The 18,554-nt window shown below is 44.2% G+C and overlaps 1 protein-coding gene across 2 annotated transcripts in view; it reads right to left on the reverse strand.

Moving 5' to 3' along the window:
• Positions 1-18,554, reverse strand: part of NPC1 (NPC intracellular cholesterol transporter 1) — a 47,061-nt gene that overhangs the window by 1,467 nt on the left and 27,040 nt on the right. For both annotated transcript variants that reach the window (XM_049900196.1, XM_049900195.1), the window contains exons 10-24: positions 17,140-17,240; positions 14,695-14,797; positions 13,368-13,557; positions 12,582-12,764; positions 11,674-11,788; positions 8,785-8,912; positions 8,541-8,681; positions 7,491-7,580; positions 6,911-7,101; positions 6,453-6,568; positions 5,279-5,408; positions 3,639-3,839; positions 2,388-2,619; positions 1,396-1,509; positions 13-175 (exon numbers count right to left, since the gene is read on the reverse strand). In XM_049900196.1, the coding sequence (XP_049756153.1) occupies positions 13-175; positions 1,396-1,509; positions 2,388-2,619; positions 3,639-3,839; positions 5,279-5,408; positions 6,453-6,568; positions 6,911-7,101; positions 7,491-7,580; positions 8,541-8,681; positions 8,785-8,912; positions 11,674-11,788; positions 12,582-12,764; positions 13,368-13,557; positions 14,695-14,797; positions 17,140-17,240 (2,198 nt within the window). The remainder of the gene's footprint in view (positions 1-12; positions 176-1,395; positions 1,510-2,387; positions 2,620-3,638; positions 3,840-5,278; positions 5,409-6,452; positions 6,569-6,910; positions 7,102-7,490; positions 7,581-8,540; positions 8,682-8,784; positions 8,913-11,673; positions 11,789-12,581; positions 12,765-13,367; positions 13,558-14,694; positions 14,798-17,139; positions 17,241-18,554) is intronic.

Raw genomic sequence — 18,554 nt, forward strand, 5'->3', positions numbered from 1 at the left:
GAGAACTCTTACCTATATAACTGAGTAAGACGGGGAGGAATATTAATCCGTGAGTGACTCCCAATAAGACCATAGCTAAATACATCCGGAAGTAAAAAATCTGGAAAATTTGAGATTTGGCAAAGGCCAAGACCACAATCCCTCCAAATTTTGTTAGTGTGATTCCACTGAACACCTAAAAGAAAAGACAGTGTTAGGAACAACTCTTACAGCCAATTACAGTTAGAACATTGCCTCGCACAGGCATTTCTTCATATTCAAGGCCCAAAGGACTGGGGTATTAATATAGGTTTTAAAATAAGTATTAAAAAAAGCAAAGGCTGAGTATTCTGCATATATGATACCACATTCTACCTCTCTCATGGCTTGAATTATGTTCCCCCCAAATGTATCAACTTGGTTAAGCTCTGATTCCCAGTATTGTGTGGCTGTCCTCCATTTTGTGATTTTAATTTTATGTTGAGAGGATTAGGGTGGGATTGTAACACCACCCTCACTCATAACCTCCCTGATCCAAGGTAAAGGGAGTTTCCCTGGGGTGTGGCCTGCACCACCTTTTATCTCTCAAGAGAGAAAAGAAAGGGGAAGCAAGCAGAGAGTTGGGGACCTTATACCACCAAGAAAGCAGCACCAGGAGCAGAGCATGTCCTTTGGACACGGGGTCCCTGCACCTGAAGAAACTCCCCAACCAGGGGAAGATTGAGGACAAGGACCTTCCTCCCGAGCAAACAGAGAGAGCCTTCCCCTGGAAGCTGACGCCCTGAATTTGGACTTGGAACCTAGTAGACTGTGAGAAAACAAATTTCTCTTTGTTAAAGCCATCCACTTGTGGTATTTGTCACGGCAGCACTAAATGACTAAGACAGCCTCTAAATTGAGGTAGTATCTATTAAGTAAAATTGTTGTGAAACAAGTTTTACTTGTTATTCTAACAATACGCATGATGCCTGAGACTTGACATCCTAATTGACAGGCTAAACCGAGAGAGTCAAACCAAGAAGATACTCCAGATGTCACCTTCGATTTGCACGTTGGGTTCTGGAACATGGTATATAGCTCCTTGCTGATCTAACGCGTTACTGGCCTGCATTTTAAATGGAAAAAGACTTCCAGTTCTCTCATGTCTAATGTCTCTGTTATTTTCTTGCTTCAGCTATATTGCCTCCTACAGAGAATTCTCACAGACAAGTCATAGAGAATTCAGGTCTGAACACGATGCCGCTATTCCATGACCAGCCTGAAAACTAGTAAACCTCAGTAGCTGCCTTCTAATTTGAGGATCCAAATTGTCTTAACTACTGAATTTTAAAGTTTCTTCTTCTGAGAAACACCCAACCCTTTAGCTGGGCACTGTGTGCTGACCTTGTGCCCGAGTCGTCCTGCCCTAGTACTCACAGAACTGCCCATGTGTGACAGCGCCTCTTCCGCGCGGCTCACGCGGCTCCCCTTGGTGCTCACGGTGAACGCCCTCGTAATGTGGCTGCAGAACTCCACGGAAATGCCACAGCTCTGCAAGAAAGTGCCTCCTTTATGGCTGTTCTTTTCCAGCTGGAAGTCCTAAGCAGCCTGCCTTTCCTAGAGTATGGGTTACCAGGGGACCCGGGGTGGTCGAGGAGCCCTGACTACCCTCTCTGATTTATAACCCAAAGCTCTCATCACCCCAATTTAAACTGCACCAGGAAACTTTTGGAACCTTCCAAACAGAGCCCAGGGCTCCAGTTTTCTACAACATATTCACCTTTGATTAGGGAAGCTGTGGAGACCCTTTTAAGGTTCCCTAGCCCCCACCAAGGGGCACGCTGTCATTTCTCTAGTTGGCCTTACTACCACTCCACCAAGGCAGTGTTGATATCTGAAAGCACATACACACTTTCCTGTTTTCCAGTAACACCTCTAATGCTCACAACTTCAAGAATTTAATTCCATTAAAAAGCACCTGACGACTGCAGGGGAGGCAAAAGTACTGGTCAGGAAGCCCCACAGGGTGGGGCCATTTTTCTAAGTAAAAAGTGAACACCTTGCTGTCATAAGGCTACCTGCGTTAGCAATCCCTTCAGAATAATAAAGGCAGAATGCCCAAGCTAGACCATGACGTCACATCTCTACTGTTATATTCACCATGAACCACATGACTCTAGCTGCGAGTAAAGGGATAAAAAGAAAAAAAAACTGAACAAAACAAATTAACTCTGATGTGTGTCTGCTCCCGGATACGCCCTTCCAAATCCCGACTCCATCTAGTGTTCATCCCATCTCTTCGTGTGTGCCAAGAGGAAGAGCCTGACTTGATATTCTATCCCATTCTAAAGTTTATGTAGAATCTGAGAAAACAATTCACATAAATGATACAGGAGCTAGGGACAAGTTGAGAGTGGAATAGGACTCACCATAACCAAGTTGACCAAGGACACAGCATTCAGGCTGATGCCCCACAGCCACATGACCCCAAACATGTTGACCAAGATCATGGCAATGGTGACGCACATGATCACTGCTGACCACAGCTCACAGCCCAGGAGAACAAAGGTCACCAAAAATACCGCTCCCAGGGACACGCCGAGGTTAAAGATGGTGTCATCAATAATGGTCAGGTACTGCTCGTAGAAGACATAAAACACACTGCGGAAAGGAGGGCAGCAAAATGCTGTGAAAGCTCATAAATCACCTGTGGAAGCTCTACTTTTGATCCTGCTACTATTGCAAAACTGTGAAACCACTCTGACACAACCTTGCAGAAAACCTGCCTGGGTGAAGACTCGCCTAAGGGAATTCAACTGGATCTTGGACAGCTACTAAAGACCTGTGGAAGGGCCTAAGAATGATTCAAAATGTGGATTTCATATGACGTTATTGTTCATAAGCCCAGTCTATGCTACTGTATAGACATTTTCTAAGAAGACTCCATGGTATTTTCAAAAAACAAGTCCTGATTTATCCTGAGAACTACCTTAGGCCAAATGGGGTCTGTGGAGGACCTGAGGAGACAATGCTTTCTTTTTTTGCAGAGTTAACCAGCTCTTCCCAAGACTTGGACGCCCACCCTGAGAACGTCCTCCTGTCCAAGAAGAGTCAGGATGCCTTTACGCCAGATCACAGAAATGGAGGGGAAAAAAAAAAAATCACTTGTTTCTTCTACTTTTCTTTATTTTCTAAATTCATTATTTCATATATAATAACTTTGCTTATAAGGGAAAAAACCCAATAAATGAAAAACAAGTCTACATAAAGGTGCAGCCCAAGTTACCATCCGCCAGGGATCCCAATCAGTAACTGCCAGGAGCACAGGCCTGCCCTCTCTGTGAAGGATTGCCTGGTCCCCAGGTGCCCCCACTCCCAGAATTAACCTGTCCCTCCTTGGTGCTAGTTTGTGGTAAGTCTCCTTCAAATTGTGAGGCCCAGCACACAGAGATTATGTTTTCTGTCTCCAGCACTCAGATCTCAGTCAGTGTTCAAGATACTGACCCTCCCTGACCAGCTGGCAAGGTCCATTGATATAATTCACCTGTGCTCAAGGTGGCACAGGCAAGAGTCAAAACCCAGACAACGGGGGCAGAGTTATCATCGGCCTGCCAAGGGTGACCCCACCCCCAATTATTGGACTTTCCCGAGTAAGCCCTCAGTCATAAAGGCCACTTTACCTGTATGGAAATACGCGGTAATTACTTCCTTTACGGCCCATGGTTTCGGTGATGTTACTGGCTATCAATCGGGCTTTCTTCATGGCATCGATGAAGTCTGCAGAGGTCTGCAGCACTGTGTGGGAGGTCATGAAGTATGTGGCTCCGACACTAGTGTTATTACCAAGGATATTAACTGCCGAACCATATGCAGCATGTCCCCTGAGAGAAGAGTCACTGGGTGTCAGAAAGATCTGCAGGATACGAGCACTCAAGGCCAAGTGAAATCACAGACTCAACTATAAATCCAGGGGTCAGAGAAGGCCTGCTGATAAGGGAACCACGGAGGTTTTCGCTTATTCTCTCCTAGACTGGCTTTTCTTTATTGCTTTGGGCTTCTATGGCGTGTGTACAGTCACTTTTGAAAATCTACCAAAGTACAACTTAACATGCCATAAGCTACGCTTAGCAGCTGTTGTTTCAGTATCTAATTGGGCTTGCAACCACGTGTGTTTTCAGACGGAGTTAGCTCAGTAATGTTGCGTAATAGAGCAAGGGCTCTGAACTCAAACAACCTTGGGTCAGTCTGCCACTTTTCAGCCACATCACCTTGGGCAAAGTCACGTCATCGGAGCTTCAGCTTAAAATTTTTTTTTTTTATAAATGGGTGTAATACCACCTACTCCGAGGGCCGCTGGGACGATAAAATAAAATAATGTTGGTGAGATGCCTGGCCCGATACTGGCCCATAGAGACTCTCCATAAAAGGTGGCTATTGCCTTCATAAAAAACGAAGTCACTTCAACACAGGCTACAAAGGTTAGAGACGCGCTCTTACGGGTACTCTTCCTTGTTTTATGGAGGAAAAACACTCAAGTTTACGAGCCAACCAAGCTGAAGGATTCATTTCTATTTTATTTATAGGGCTAGTCTTCCCATGGTACCTAGTACAGGTCTCCAAAGAAGATGGTGATATAAATGATTAACTGATGTGGCTCTGGTCAAGAGTGTGTTCTTATGAAAACTAGGCACGTCCAGGATTTACCTAATGTACCTGTGGATACTCATCTTCCTCCTACAAAAGCTTCCAAACGGACCCCCACAGACTTCCAGTGACCGTCACTATTTTTATGCCAGGATATCCTGCTCCCATGGATAACTGGCTGCCGGGGCTGGATGGGGCAACGAGACAGCCCATCACCTCACATATCTGGACAGGCTGGCAAGGAGCATGGGTGGGGCTAGACAATCTACACCTTAACCCAGGATGACATAACCAAGGCAAGATACTCTCCCCTATGCCCATTGATATAATTTAACGACCGAGGTCTTTCATATTCTGAAATAGCACTGTGCTCACCTCTCTCCTTCCCTGCCCCTCCGGGAACCTACATCCACTCATACATTCAGGATGCAGAGGGACGCACAGGAAATAGATGCTCAAGCTAGGCTGAAATCAGTTGAAAACAAGGAGGAGTTTTCTTAAAAAGGAGTCTTAGGTTTCTCTACTTTCCCAGAAGGACTGGCGCAGGGTCAGGTGGGGAAAAAAGAGGATCTTTCCCGTACAACTGCTTTTTACCTCAAGCCTCTCCCCACCTAGTTTTCTACTACGAATTAAAGGTGAAGTGGCCGTGTATCTGCAACACTTAAGTGTCACTTACCCTTTGCCGCACTTGGGGTTGGGGTTGTCAGAAAGGAACATGGGCAGGAATTTCATGAAGTCTTTACCCTGGGGCCGCTGTTTGCCCTCCGGGGTGAGGGGCCGGCAGCGCACGCAGGTAGGGTCGACCACTGGTGTAAACACGGAGGGAGGAGCCAATGGTGAGAAGAATAGGTCTCTAGATTTCACTTAACGTTTTATTTATTTTTAATTTTTATTGTAATTTAGATGAAGGTTTACAGAGCAAACTAGCTTCTCACTGAACAATTAATACACATATTGTTTTGTGACACTGGTTCCCAACCCCACAACATGTCAACACTCTTCCCTTCTCGGCCTTACACTCCCCATTACCAGCTTTCCTGTCCCCTCCTGCCTTCTCGTCCTTGCCCCTGGGCTGGTGTGCCATCTTTAGTTTCATTCTGTTTTATGGGCCTGTCTAATCTTTGGCTGAAGGGGTGAGCCTCAGGAGTGACTTCATTATTGAGCTAAAAGGGTGTCCGGGGGCCACACTCTAGGGGTTTCTCCAGTCTGTCAAACCATTAAGTCTGGTCTTTTTTTTTTTTCGTGAGTCACTTAACAACACTTTAAAATATTGATAAAGAAACGAGAGAAATTATTTTCCTGAAACTTTTCCCTTAACCAAAGGCTATTCATCTCCACGTCACTGTCATACTCTAATAAAGGTGAGACACCAACTTCATCTCACGCAGACTATGTGACAACCACGATTGGTATCGTCAGAGCCCAAGGTTACCATATTTTTACTAAGAAGTTTAGTAAAAACCTCAACATTCTAACAAAACATAGGTCAACAGTGATAGAAAAAAAAAATTAATAAAAGGAAAGCAACCCTATGGGAGGCTAAGGTGAGAAACCAATCGAGAGAGGCCATCAGTACAATCAGAAAAGGTGAGAAGCCTTCTCTGCAGATCAGAGTCCCTGTACACGGAATGACAGGTCGCTTGCAGCCCAGCAGATGTGGCTGTCTGGGTCAGTAACAATGCAACATTTTTCAGTGTGAGACTAAGAAACGCGATAATGACAAAGGGATTAAGATCCAGTGCTGCAAATAAATAGGTACAAACTGAGGTGAAAGGCAAATGATTTTTAAATTATAATGCTAAACTTCTTCCAGAAAAAAAGGGAAATATTTGGGAAACAGATGAAAGTACCTGAAGCGTTGCAGAATTGTTCTGTGATATTGGAGACTCTACAGCAAGATGACTGAGGCTTGACCCAATCGAAATAATCATCAATCCAGGACGAGGGAGCAAAGCCTACTCGGGTACTAGAGGAAAAGAGAAAACATTTACTGACTGGCCCCATGGGGGGAGGTCTTTAGTTTCAGTGCTTTTTCTTGAAATATAACTTCCTCTTCTACATTTTATACCGCTACCCAGTCAAATTAAAAACAAAAACAAAAACACATTAACACTTAATGGAAAAACTTCAAAGTACCAAGTGGTAAACTAGCCCTTTTAGAGGCTTTGTTCACATAAACCTAGATTTAACACATATTTTGAATGAAGCCAACTTTTCTAAGAAAATCCATTTGCGGTGAGCAATTTCAGGCCTGAGTGGGCTCTCTGGCGGAGAGTACCAGCTGTGGTACGAGACCGATGGGACTTACTAGCTGTCCAGCTCAGCCGCGTTAAATAACTGTTGGACCAGGGAATCGTTATCGCACCCCATGCCGCCACACACCATGTTCTGTCCTCTCAGGGACGTATAGTCATGCCCTTCCTCCAGGACAAAGTACACAGGAGGACCCGCATGGAGGTACTGGCTGAGGGACTTGAAGTAATCCAATACGTAAGAGTCCTAGAGAAACAGAAAGGAAAAGAAAAAAAGTAACGCTAAAGTTCTGATAGTAACTAAGCAAGATGATTAAGAATTAGGTGGACACACAGCCAGTCCTCCCCGGGGCCCCAGCGTGCTCCTCCTGTAGTGCCACAAGTAGGAGAGCATCTAGTAACCTAACTGACAGGCTGCTCAGAGTCCATGGCTGTGCCCAGGGACTGTCTGAGAGTCCAGAATTCCAAGGCAGCCGTGTGTGCAGAGCCTGGTGGTAGCTCTCAATGCCCTGGAGACTCCGTCAGCACTTGTGTTTAGAAGCAGGCATTAGCTTGAAACAATCGCATGCATGCTATAAAACAATTGCACGCATGTTATCAGCTAAACAAGTTAAAATAAAAAAGAAAGCACCTTACATCTGGCATTGAAAGAGACTGACTCAATCCAATTTCCACTTTGTTCAGCACTGCGATACTGAATGACAGGACCCCCATGAAAATGGCTACCTGGAATGAGAAATGGGTTATGAGACAGAGAGTGCTTAGCGTCATCATGAATTTAAGAACAAAATCTGAAATAGAAAAAAACCCTAGGACTTGGCTAAACTGAAAAGCAAGTTTAAATGACATGCAGATAAAAAGGGGAGTATGAAGTAGTTGCTGAGGTCACAGAATTAAGGGTCGAACTTCCTGGGTTCAAATCCTGGCTCTGCCACTTACTAGTTGAGTGACCTCGGGCGAATCACCTAAACTCTCTTAGCCCCTATTTCCTTATCAGTAAAACAGGAAAGACAAGAGGTTTACCACATCGGACGGTTGTCTGAATAAGTGAGATAATCCAGATTTTAGCACAGTACCCAACAGATTATACGTGTTCAATAAATGTTATGTTACTTTATTATTAGAAACTAATTTATGTCCTTTAGTAGAGAGGTGATAGGTCATCACTGTTGGCTACATTCAGTAATATCAAACTCTACAAGGCTCCTCCGTGGTTGCCAGGGATTAGGGGTGACAGTGGGTGATACTACAAAGGGGTGAAGAAAGACGATGACTGTGGTGATGGAACAGCTCTGTGGCGACTGCACTGGTGGTTACAGGAGCCTACACACGTGATAAAAACGACACAGAACTATATGCACACTTTGTACCAATGTCAAATTCCTGTACTGTAATTACGTAAGGTGCAGCCACTGGGGAGACAGGGAGAAGGCTAGCCAGTCCTCTCTGCACTACTCTTGCAACTTCCTGTGAATCTATAAGTATTTCCAAATAAAAAGTTAAAACAAACAAAATCTCTTACTGATAAAAAGTAGCTAGAAAAACATTTTATATATTTGAGCACGTTTTTGTATATGTATCTAACAGCTGTCAGAAGCACCTTCACAAGCTGTCTGGTTTCTTAGAAGGCAGGTGACAAATCTGCTTTGGGGAGAAGAAAGAGAAAAGCCACAGATGCGCTCGTACCACAATCGGCCGCATCCAGTCCTTAAGCAGAAGCGGGGAATAGGAGTTTTTAAAGAACCGAAACAAGCAGCTCTCGGAGGCCTGGACACTTGTTCCGTCGTCAGCGCCTCTCACACAGCAAAGGATGTCCAGCCGATTTTTCTGAGGAGACACAGAGTACCGAGGTCACACAGTACAGCATCTGCCTACTTCATCCAGATTCTTGGCTCTAATTAAATAGATTACAGTCCTGACAACAACCTACCTCTTGACGCTTAATGTCTAATCCCAGGAGACTCACAAAACACGTAATCTGAAGGAGGAAGTCGATGAAGACGGCCATTCCCGCAAAGAGAGAGAAAGTATGAACGGCTGGCATCACCGACAAGCCTCCTACAGGAGAGAGAAAGGCTGCTGCACCACGTCCACTGACAGCAGAGGAGGCCATGCACGCTCCACACTCACACGTGCGCTCCGTACACATGGAAACAAGCAGCCAGACAGGCCAAGCCCCTGAGACCTTTGCCCCCTTCAAAGGTGTGTGGCACAAGTCTATGTGGATATCAATTCAGAACTGAGAGAAGAAATGGAAACAGCACCAGAGCCACCACGGAGTTGTTAAAAGGGTAGGTTCCTGGGTCCCAACCCTGACCTACTGAATCAAGACACAGTGAAAATTCAACCCCAATTCTACGGTATTTAAAAGGCTCCACAGGCAAATTTATACACATTATAATTCAAGAACCATTAATATAGGCCATTTCTTTTTTTCTTTTAATTGTTTTAGATTTTATTGTGGTTTTACGTGAAAGCTTACAGCTCAAGTTAGTTTCTCACTAAAAAATTTATATTGTTTTGTGACATGAGCTGGAATCCCCACAATGTGATAGCACTCTCCCTCTTTCCACCCTGGGTTCCTCATGTCCACTTGTCCAGTTTTCCTGTCCCTTCCTGCCTTCTCTTCTTGCTCTCGGGCAGGAGTTGCCCATCTGGTCTCGTATATTTGATTGAACTAAGAAGCGCATTCCTCATGTGTGATATTGTTTGTTTTATAGGCCTGCCTAATCTTCATCTGAAAAGCGGGCTTTAAGAGTAGCTTTAGTTCTGAGTTAGAAAGGTATCTGGGGGCCATAGTCTTGGTGGTTCCTCCAGTCTCTGTCAGACCAGTAAGTCCTATCTCTTTTTGTGAATTTGAATTTTGTTCTATACTTTTCTCCTGCTCCGCCTGGGACTCTCTACTGTGATCCCTGTCAGAGAGGTTGGTGGTGACAGAAGAGCCATCTAGTTCTTCTGGGCTCAGGCTGGTGGAGGCTGTGGTTTCTGTGGTCCTTTAGTTCGCTGGGCTAATATTCTCCTTGTGTCTTTGGTTTTCTTCCTTTAGGCCATTTCTTGTAGTATCTTCTATCCTTCATTCAGAGAGGGAAACATGATCTATCAGCTGTTATTCAACATTAGCCTCTTGGTTTAGTTACAACGAGGGGCTCCAAGTCAAAAGCACTAGGGTAAGACTTAGAAACTGCAAATTGGCAGCCCATGGGCCAGACTGCTTGGCCCACACTGTACTGAGCTATTTTAAGATTAAAAAAAATTTTTTAAGTAACCAATAGTTAAAAATGAAACTGTACACAAAAATCTAGATTTACAGCTTCACTTGAAAAAATATCAGCCCCAGCAGCACTTAGCCAGCAATAGACCCTGTCTGTGTTAGAGTGGACATGCAGGCTCCGGGTGCTGTGGTCCCCACTGCTGCTACTGTCATCCGAGTCACTCCACCCTAAAGCAGAGTGCGTGCTGCAATTTATCATCACACTTGCACCGGTTTTCTTATAAGTGTTGTTGTTGTCAGGGGCTGTCAAGTCGATTCCGACTCATAGTGAACCCATGTGACACAGTAGAACTGTCCCATAGAGTTTTCTGGATTATAATCTTTATGGAAGCAGACTGCTAGGTCTTTTTTCTCATGGAGCTGCTGGGTGAGTTTGAACTGCCAACCTTTCAGTTAATGGCCAAGTCTTAACCGCTGCACCATCAGGGCTCCTAAGGAAGCAACCACAAAGGGACACAAACCCTTAATCCTCTGAACCAACATCAGATGCCTTAACTCATAATAGAGGGAAAAAGATTTTGTTTTGCACCAACGTATCCATCAAAAGGACTATAAGGTTTGCAGGTTTCAAAAGTACGTTGCTCTGTGGAAATGAAGAATAATCTCTTAACGGTGTGTCCGTGTTGAAGACATCACCTACAATGGCCCTGTGTCAGATGACCTGGTGTCCACGCAGGCATTTCAGCTGGAGTCACAGGCTGCAAATCTTTGGACTTAAGTGATCACATCTAGCCTCCTCCTCAGAGGATGTAGTCACTGTCTCTCACTACCCTTCAGAAATGGGGCAGATAACATACTCACAAGTCTACCTAGAGATCTCTCTATGTGCAAGAAGAACTGAAGTGCTGCTGGCCCCTACACCCACCCCAAGTTTACTCTGGCTCCTTGTATTAAAGTAAGATCTAAGAACCTCTGCTCACTAAGGGGAGCCCTGGTGGTACAGTGGTTAAGAGCTTGGCTGCTGAAAGGTGGGCAGTTCGAATCCACCAGCCACTCCTTGGAAACTCTATAGGGCAGTTCTACTCTGTCTTATAGGGTCACTATGAGTTGGAATCGACTCGGTGGCCACAGGTTTTTGGTTTTGTTCATTAATGAGGCTGCTTCCCCACTGAGCTATGTGGATAGAGGAGGAAGACTGGCTATGAGAACAATGGCAAGAAGGTTTCATCTTGCAATCCGATGTCTATGGATTTGACAGTTGTAGTGTATTGAGGAAGATTCTGTGGCTACACAAGAATGCCATTTCCAAACTGCAACATTTGCCCTGAGTGTCAAAAGAAGGGAGTGGCAAAATGAGCTCTAGGTGTTCATCACTTTAAACTTCAACATCAACCCTGTCCTGAAATTTAATGTGAGAAAGACACACGCGAAGAGATACCCCAGATACTACCTTCAGTTTTTCTTGTGGCCCACCAAGTGATACCTTCCAATTATAGAATAAACCTCAGAAAAGGATGCAACTCAAAGGGCATATTCAGGCGACCAGCTTCCCCTGCGTCTCCCAGGCTCAGCCGACTACAGCGCTGGCAGAATTCAGAGAGTAATTACCTAAGAAAAACGCCGCAGTCTCTGAAAAGGATGACAGGAACACGCTAGGGGCCACTTCCCCCAGGACCCTGCCCACCTGTTGCTCCAGCGTTTCCCCTTGATGACGTTCATCTCTCTAAAAAACCAAACAAAAGTACATGAACTTTGCCATGTTAAAGTCTCTCCCTAAATACCAATGTCATGCTCTTTGCCGCCTTGGGCTAACTCAACAGTAGCTAAAAACGATCAGCAGCATCTGCTTATAGTATATGCTTACAAGCATATAAACCTTGGTGGGGGAGGTCAAAGTTCTCATGCTAATTCATTTAGAGCATTTCTGCACTCCTGAGCTAGATAATTTTTGAGAAACTCGAGGAAAGACTTGATTACATTATCAGAAAAAATGCACGGCACACAGGCTGCAAGTGGCTGGACCATCCAAGGACCCTGTGCCACGCCACTGCGCCTCCACTTCAGGCGACGGGCTATGGACAAGGGGACTGTGGGGGAACCAATCGGTCGAGACCATTTTCTACAACAGAGGGGCATGTCTTGACTTTTTCTTTTTAGTGGCACCTTTGAACAAATGTATAGTTCTTCTATACTATGTCAAGAGTCATTTTAGTAGCACTTGTACCCAAAATATTTTCCAAAAGCTTGTTAGCTCTTCTTGCACACATGGGAAAAAGATACTATTTCAAATCCAAATTCTCACTTTGTGTCTATTCCACCAACCAAAGGGGATGAAATTCTTGGTCCTGAAATGCTCAGGACAAGGATACTAGTCTTCTTAAGCTCCGTGATGGGGAGAGAGGAAAGAAAGCCTCCTTGCTTCCACACTCACAAATACTCTGCCTGGAGCCAAACGGCCAGTGACAGACCCGGAGGCTTGGACAGGTAGCCAGCGCTGTGAGAACGTGTGAACACACCTGGTAAGTCTGGACCAGAATGAAGATGTTGTCCACCCCCACAGCCAGCACCAGGAATGGGATGACTTCGATCACAATGAGGGTGAGCGGGATCCCAACATAGCTGAAGATGCCCAAGGAGCATGCCACTGAGCTCAGCACAATCAGGATGCCTGCAACGCCCAGTGAGATCTTCGAGTCCACCTGGGAGGTGCAACACAGACAAAGGGGGTTGTTTAGGGTCCCACGTGCTGCATTAAAAGGGGCTCAGTTTTACTTCTTTCTTTTTTATCCAATCTGCAGTAAAAGGCACAATTCTCATTCCTGAGAAGATAGGAAACATTTCCAGGTTTCCTGGCAGAGTGTTTTATGAGCTCACGTTCTTATCTGATCAAGTGGACAAATCAGAAAAGGCTAGATTATGTGATTTAAATGTGAAGTTTAAGATAAGCCAAAACACTGGAACTGAAGGAAATAGGTACAGGAAACGGAGATGCTGCATATAATTAAAACACAGGGGCATTTAAGGCAGTTCTGGACATCATGAATTAGGAATAAGTAAGAGCAAAATAAGTAGGGACTGACACAGTGGCTGCAATGATGGGCTCAAGCATAGCAACAATTGTGAGAATGGTGCAGAAGCAGACGGTGTTTCGTTCTGTTGTACACAGTGATAGGAGACAGGGTCACTATGAGTTAGAAGGAACTTGACGGCACCTAATAACAACAACGGGGGCAAAAATACGATATGTCATGCAGTGTCATTTCTCTCTAACCCACAGACACTCACAGTCACACTCCGCTTACCAGAAGTCTGCTGCAGCTTTTGATGTGCCCCAAGGCAACGGAAATGTAGAAAAACATGATGGCATAGCTAATGACAATAGTGAGGACATCGCTGCTGCTTTCACGGTTTAGCTCATCTTCAATACTTCGTTCAGCAGTGAAAGAAATGGTCAGATTTGGGTTCTCATAATTTTTCACAAAATTAATAAACCTAAAGAAGAAGTAACACTTTGTAGTGAAAACTTAGTGACAGCTAAATGAGAAACATCTTCCCAACTTCGATGACACAAAGGTTAAGCCTACTTAACCTTTGTCCCACATTAGGGTCTTGTAGACTGAGACCAGATCACAGCCACAGTTCCAGACACGCTGAGTTTGCTACCGTCAGAGCAGGCTGAGGATAAGTGGTGGTTGGGCAACATGGTGAACATAATTAACGTTACTGAATTGTACACGTAAAAATGGTCGAAATGGTAAATGTTCCGTTATACATATTTCATCAAAATAAATTGGCTCACATTTGCCCTATTTATTTTTTTCAAAAAAAGATTTTCAAATGAAGTATATTATCATAAATGATATAACTTGCCCACAGAACAAAAGGTAAAAAAAACCAAAGGCCATAAAGTGAAGAGTAAAAGGCCCTTGTCCTCCTAAGTCCCCTCTTCCCACTCCCTAGAAGCAACAACCACAGTTAATCTCTCGGGTCATACTCATGATATTTTTCCTAAGCACAGACAGCATGTATAGTATATATTTACCTAAACGTGTTGACTGCAGCTTTTTATTTAATACATCTTGGGCTGCTTAGCTCCCTCACTTTAACCCATTGTGGCTGAGTTGATTACAATTTCTAGCAACACTGTAGGACACAGTAGAACTACCCCATAGGGCCTCCAAGGCTGTAAATCTTAATGGAAGCAGACTGCCACATCTTTTTCCTATGGAACAGCTGGTGGATTTGAACCACCGACTTTGTGGTAGCAGCCGAATGCTAACCACTGTGCCATCATGGCTCCCTGCTCACTTTAATGACTGCATAATATTCTATTGTGCAACAATGACATTCTTAATTTAACTTCTGCCTCACTAATGCACACTCAGCTTGCTCCTAGTTTTTGTTATTACAAAACACTGCAAGGATATTTTCATACATATACTTTGGCATACTTGTGATAGATATCTGTTTACAAGTTTCTTCTTCTTAGCATCACTAGTGTCAATGAAAAATGATTGTCTCTTAGATCTGAGGTTGGTTAACTCAGTAGAGCCAAGTAAGCACTCGCTGCAAGTGTCCGGCTTCTAGCAAAGGAAGGGCCGTGTGTCTAGACCCCTGTTAGCAACTCACTCTCTTTCCCAGGCCTGGGCCCTCTGCAGCTTCTCTGTGTCGTTGTAGTAATTATTGACAGGAAAGGTAATCACGAGGGCGGTGGCGTTATTGTAGTTTTGATCTAGAAAGGAAAAGTGTGACATCAAAAGGAGAGTTACGAGCACGCAGAAAACTCGATAAGCACGAGGGAAGATGGCCACACAGCTGCTGACGCCACTGCCTGAGCTCCAAGTACGAAAAGGAGTTCACAGAAACAGCCTTTGTAGTTCAGTTAATGAAGAAAAAGGTTTCTCTGTCTGAGGTAGAAAAAGTTATAATTCACAAAGAATACCTTTTTTTTTTTTTTTTTAAACTACACAATACATGCATGGTAGAAATTACAAACCAAGCAGAAAGGTATTCACTGAAAAGACTCTCTCCTTCCCAGTGCCCCTTCCATTCCGGCCGTTCTCCTCCCACACTGTGACCACCTGTGCAGCCTTCCAGAGATACTCTGTGCGCATGCCAGCAAACACGCATATTCGCTCTTGCCCGTCCTCATTTACACAGACAGTAACGTGCTCTTCTGCACCTTAGATTTACAACATGTCATGGAAACGATTCCATTTTAGTACATAAGGAGTTTCCTATTCTTTTATAAGTTAACCAATCTCCACTCCATGGACATTGTTCCTTTTTTTTTTTTTTCTGGTATAACAAACAAAACTACTGAGAATAACCTTATAAGTATTTTTTAAATATGTGAAGTACATATTTGTAGAATAAATTCTTACAATCACTGAATCAAAAAGTTGTGTGTATTCCTCATTTTGATAAACTCTCCCAAAGTGTCATCCCAAGAAGGTTTTTTAATTCCTTTATTTGATAAAATATTTATTGTGCTGGGCATTACTTTAGGGATACATCAGTGAGTAACAGGAGAGAGAACAATCCCTGCCTTCCTGGTGCTGACGCTGTAGTAACCAATTTACCCTCCACCAACGACACACAGGTTCCCACACTTTCACCGACACAGGATTTTATCACTCTTAGATCTTTGCCAATCCGTCAAGTAGAAAAACAAATGAAATGCCTTGCACTAATTAGGAGTGAGGTCAAGTATTTTCCCATATAATTAAAAGCCATTTATTTCTTCTTTTGCTAACTTTTATATTTCCTTACCCATTCTTACTCTGGATTGTTGATTAAAAAAAAAAAGAGCTCTTTATATATTAAGGATGTCCTTTATAATAATACTTCCTCTCCAATTTGTCATTTGTTTTTTACTTTTATGGTATTTTTCCTCCACACAGGAATTTTAAATTTTTATGTGGTCAAATTTGTCAGTCTTTCCTGTCAGCTTCTGAGTTTGTGTTTTGTTTGGAAATGTCCTCTCCAGTTTAAGATAAAAAATCCCCCCGTGTTTTCTTCTAGCTATTTAATGGTTTTACTTCTTACATTTCAATCTTTGATCCACCCGGAATTTTTCTTTTTTCTTTCTGGTGTAAGGAGTAAGGTAGCGCTCCAATCTATTTTTTTGTTCCATATAATTAGCCCATTGCCAACACTGTCTTCTCCCCATTGACTGGCAATGCCATATTATCATATGAGGCACCAAACCAAAAAAAAACAAAACAAAACTGGTTGCTCTTGAGTCGATTCTGACTTCTAGCGACCCTATAGGACACAGGAGAACTGCCCCATAGGGTTTCCAAGGAGCGGCTGGTGGATTCCAACTGTAGACCTTTTGGTTAGCAGCCGAGCTCTTAACCACTGTGCCACCAGAGCTCCATATGAGGCACAATAAATGTTAAAAATATAAGTCACAACTCCTTCTCTCCCACTGGCGGAGGAGGAGAAAGTACATTTGGCCTACTCACTGGGCTGGAGAAAAACCTGTTGAACTGTCTGTAATTAGGCTTCAGGTGCCAAAGATGTCACATGAACCTTCACCCCATATGCCAAGTGCAACCCGTCCCAGTGAGCTACAGGGACCAGTTCTTTAGCAACACAACTATAAAAACATCTTCCACTACAAAAGCCTCTGAATTCTTAACCAACTGGTTTAGAAGAAAAAACAAATCCATCAGCTTAGCTTCTTTTTCCCCACACCTCACATATTCCCTCTTCCCCATTAAAGGGGTTCTTAATCTGAGGTCCATGGACCCCACATAGTTCCACAGATGAGCTTCAAGGGTTCTAGGAACTCCCTGACACCGCACAGCCCAGTAAGGGGATGTGCATAACCACACTACTCTGAGAAAGGGGTTCTTAGCTTTCAATAGCTTCTCAAAGACACAGGTGACCTAAAAACGGTTAAGAACAAAGAATCTACTTTTTTAAAATCCAGAATAAATCCCAAAGCCAAAGCCAAAAGAGAGATATTTGGGTTTCAAGAGATAAGGAATTTAAGAGGGCTCAGTTCCTGAAATCTCTGTAATTACCATCTGACTGTGAACAACAACAAGAAAAGAAAAGGCTTACCATCGTAGCCTCCTAACACGAGCCACGGGAACACGGGTCCACCAAACGTACCCAGACACGGGTCGTGGAGCAGGCTTGTATCGTTCAGAGAGGTGGGAGCCCTGCCAGAAAGTCCAGAAAATGCCTCCTCGTTAGAGCAAGTCTAAGACATCACAGAGACCTAAACATTTATACAACAAACGCTTGATGAGGCTTACTATAGCCTAGGCACAACGGGAGCCCTGAGGTCACTAAGTTGAATAATTCAGCTCTGTACACGCACTTAAAAAAAACCTGTTGTCACTGGAAAAAGAGGCTTTAAATGCTATGCTAAGTAGTCTGAATTTTTACCCTGTAGGCACTGGATCAATGAAGAGATCTGAGGGAAGGGATATCACAAGATAACTGCGGGGGGCGGGGGCAGGAAGGGGAGGAGGTAAGGTGGAAGAGGGTCAGGAAGTGGGAAAGATACAGGAAGTAGGGAGGCCAGTCAGTAGGTCTGCAATGGCCCAGACAAGAGACCTAAGGATTGGCACCACGGTAGCAAAAGAAAGACAGACAACCAATGGGAGGGGGAGCCACCATTTCAGGACTGAGGTTCTCACACCTAATGCAGACAACCACCCTTCAGGGTTGACAGAAGATGGGGCTGTGCCCCTGGGGGCAAGTTAACCATCTCAGTCAAGCAGCCTGCGGGGCTGAAGCTGGGGGCCCGAGTCCACCTCAGCCCAGGGTCTGACTCTGCCCCCATCATAGATTTGAGGGATCATGTAGAGATAAAGCTCCACGTACCAAAAACTGGTAGATGTTGCTGCCAGAAAATGACAGGGGTGCGTGCGGGGAGACAAGCAGGCCTGTGGTGGGGGGGAGAGGGGAGGGCTGAGTTTATGGTTCCTGCCAGACACCCTGGGGAAAAAGTCCAGAAAAGGCTGCAGGGTGAGGACAGAGGCAGGAGCTGAAGGTGGACCTGAGGTCATGGAGGACACGCACAGGAACAATTAGGAACCAAACACATTCCTGACGCTAGGGAGTTGTTTATGGCAGTGCTTCTCCACCTAGTAAAACCACGCCCTCTTTTGATAAAACACCCATCACCTCTCCCCTAAATGTTTTGTTTATTTTTATTTTGTATAATAACAGAAAGTAAATATTTTCTCCAAATATAAAAATCATGTAACATTCAAATTTTTTCCCCCCAACTTTACCATGCTTTCCCTTTACCATCCACCTTGCTGAGAGCTCTGGTTCAGGGCACACAGATATGTACTTATTGTTTTATGTCAGTACAGCTCAACTTTTTACAGGTGGCTTCCACAAAATAAACAGCCCAATGGCCTTGAGGGTCATAGTCTAACAACAAACACTCAGAACCTGAGGTCACCAAATAGGACAAGTGTCAGAGGGCTCAGCTCTGAGACGTGGTTAGGTGAGCAGTG

This window comes from Elephas maximus, chromosome 11 (assembly GCF_024166365.1).
Source record: "Elephas maximus indicus isolate mEleMax1 chromosome 11, mEleMax1 primary haplotype, whole genome shotgun sequence".
Classification (NCBI taxonomy): Eukaryota; Metazoa; Chordata; class Mammalia; order Proboscidea; family Elephantidae; genus Elephas; species Elephas maximus.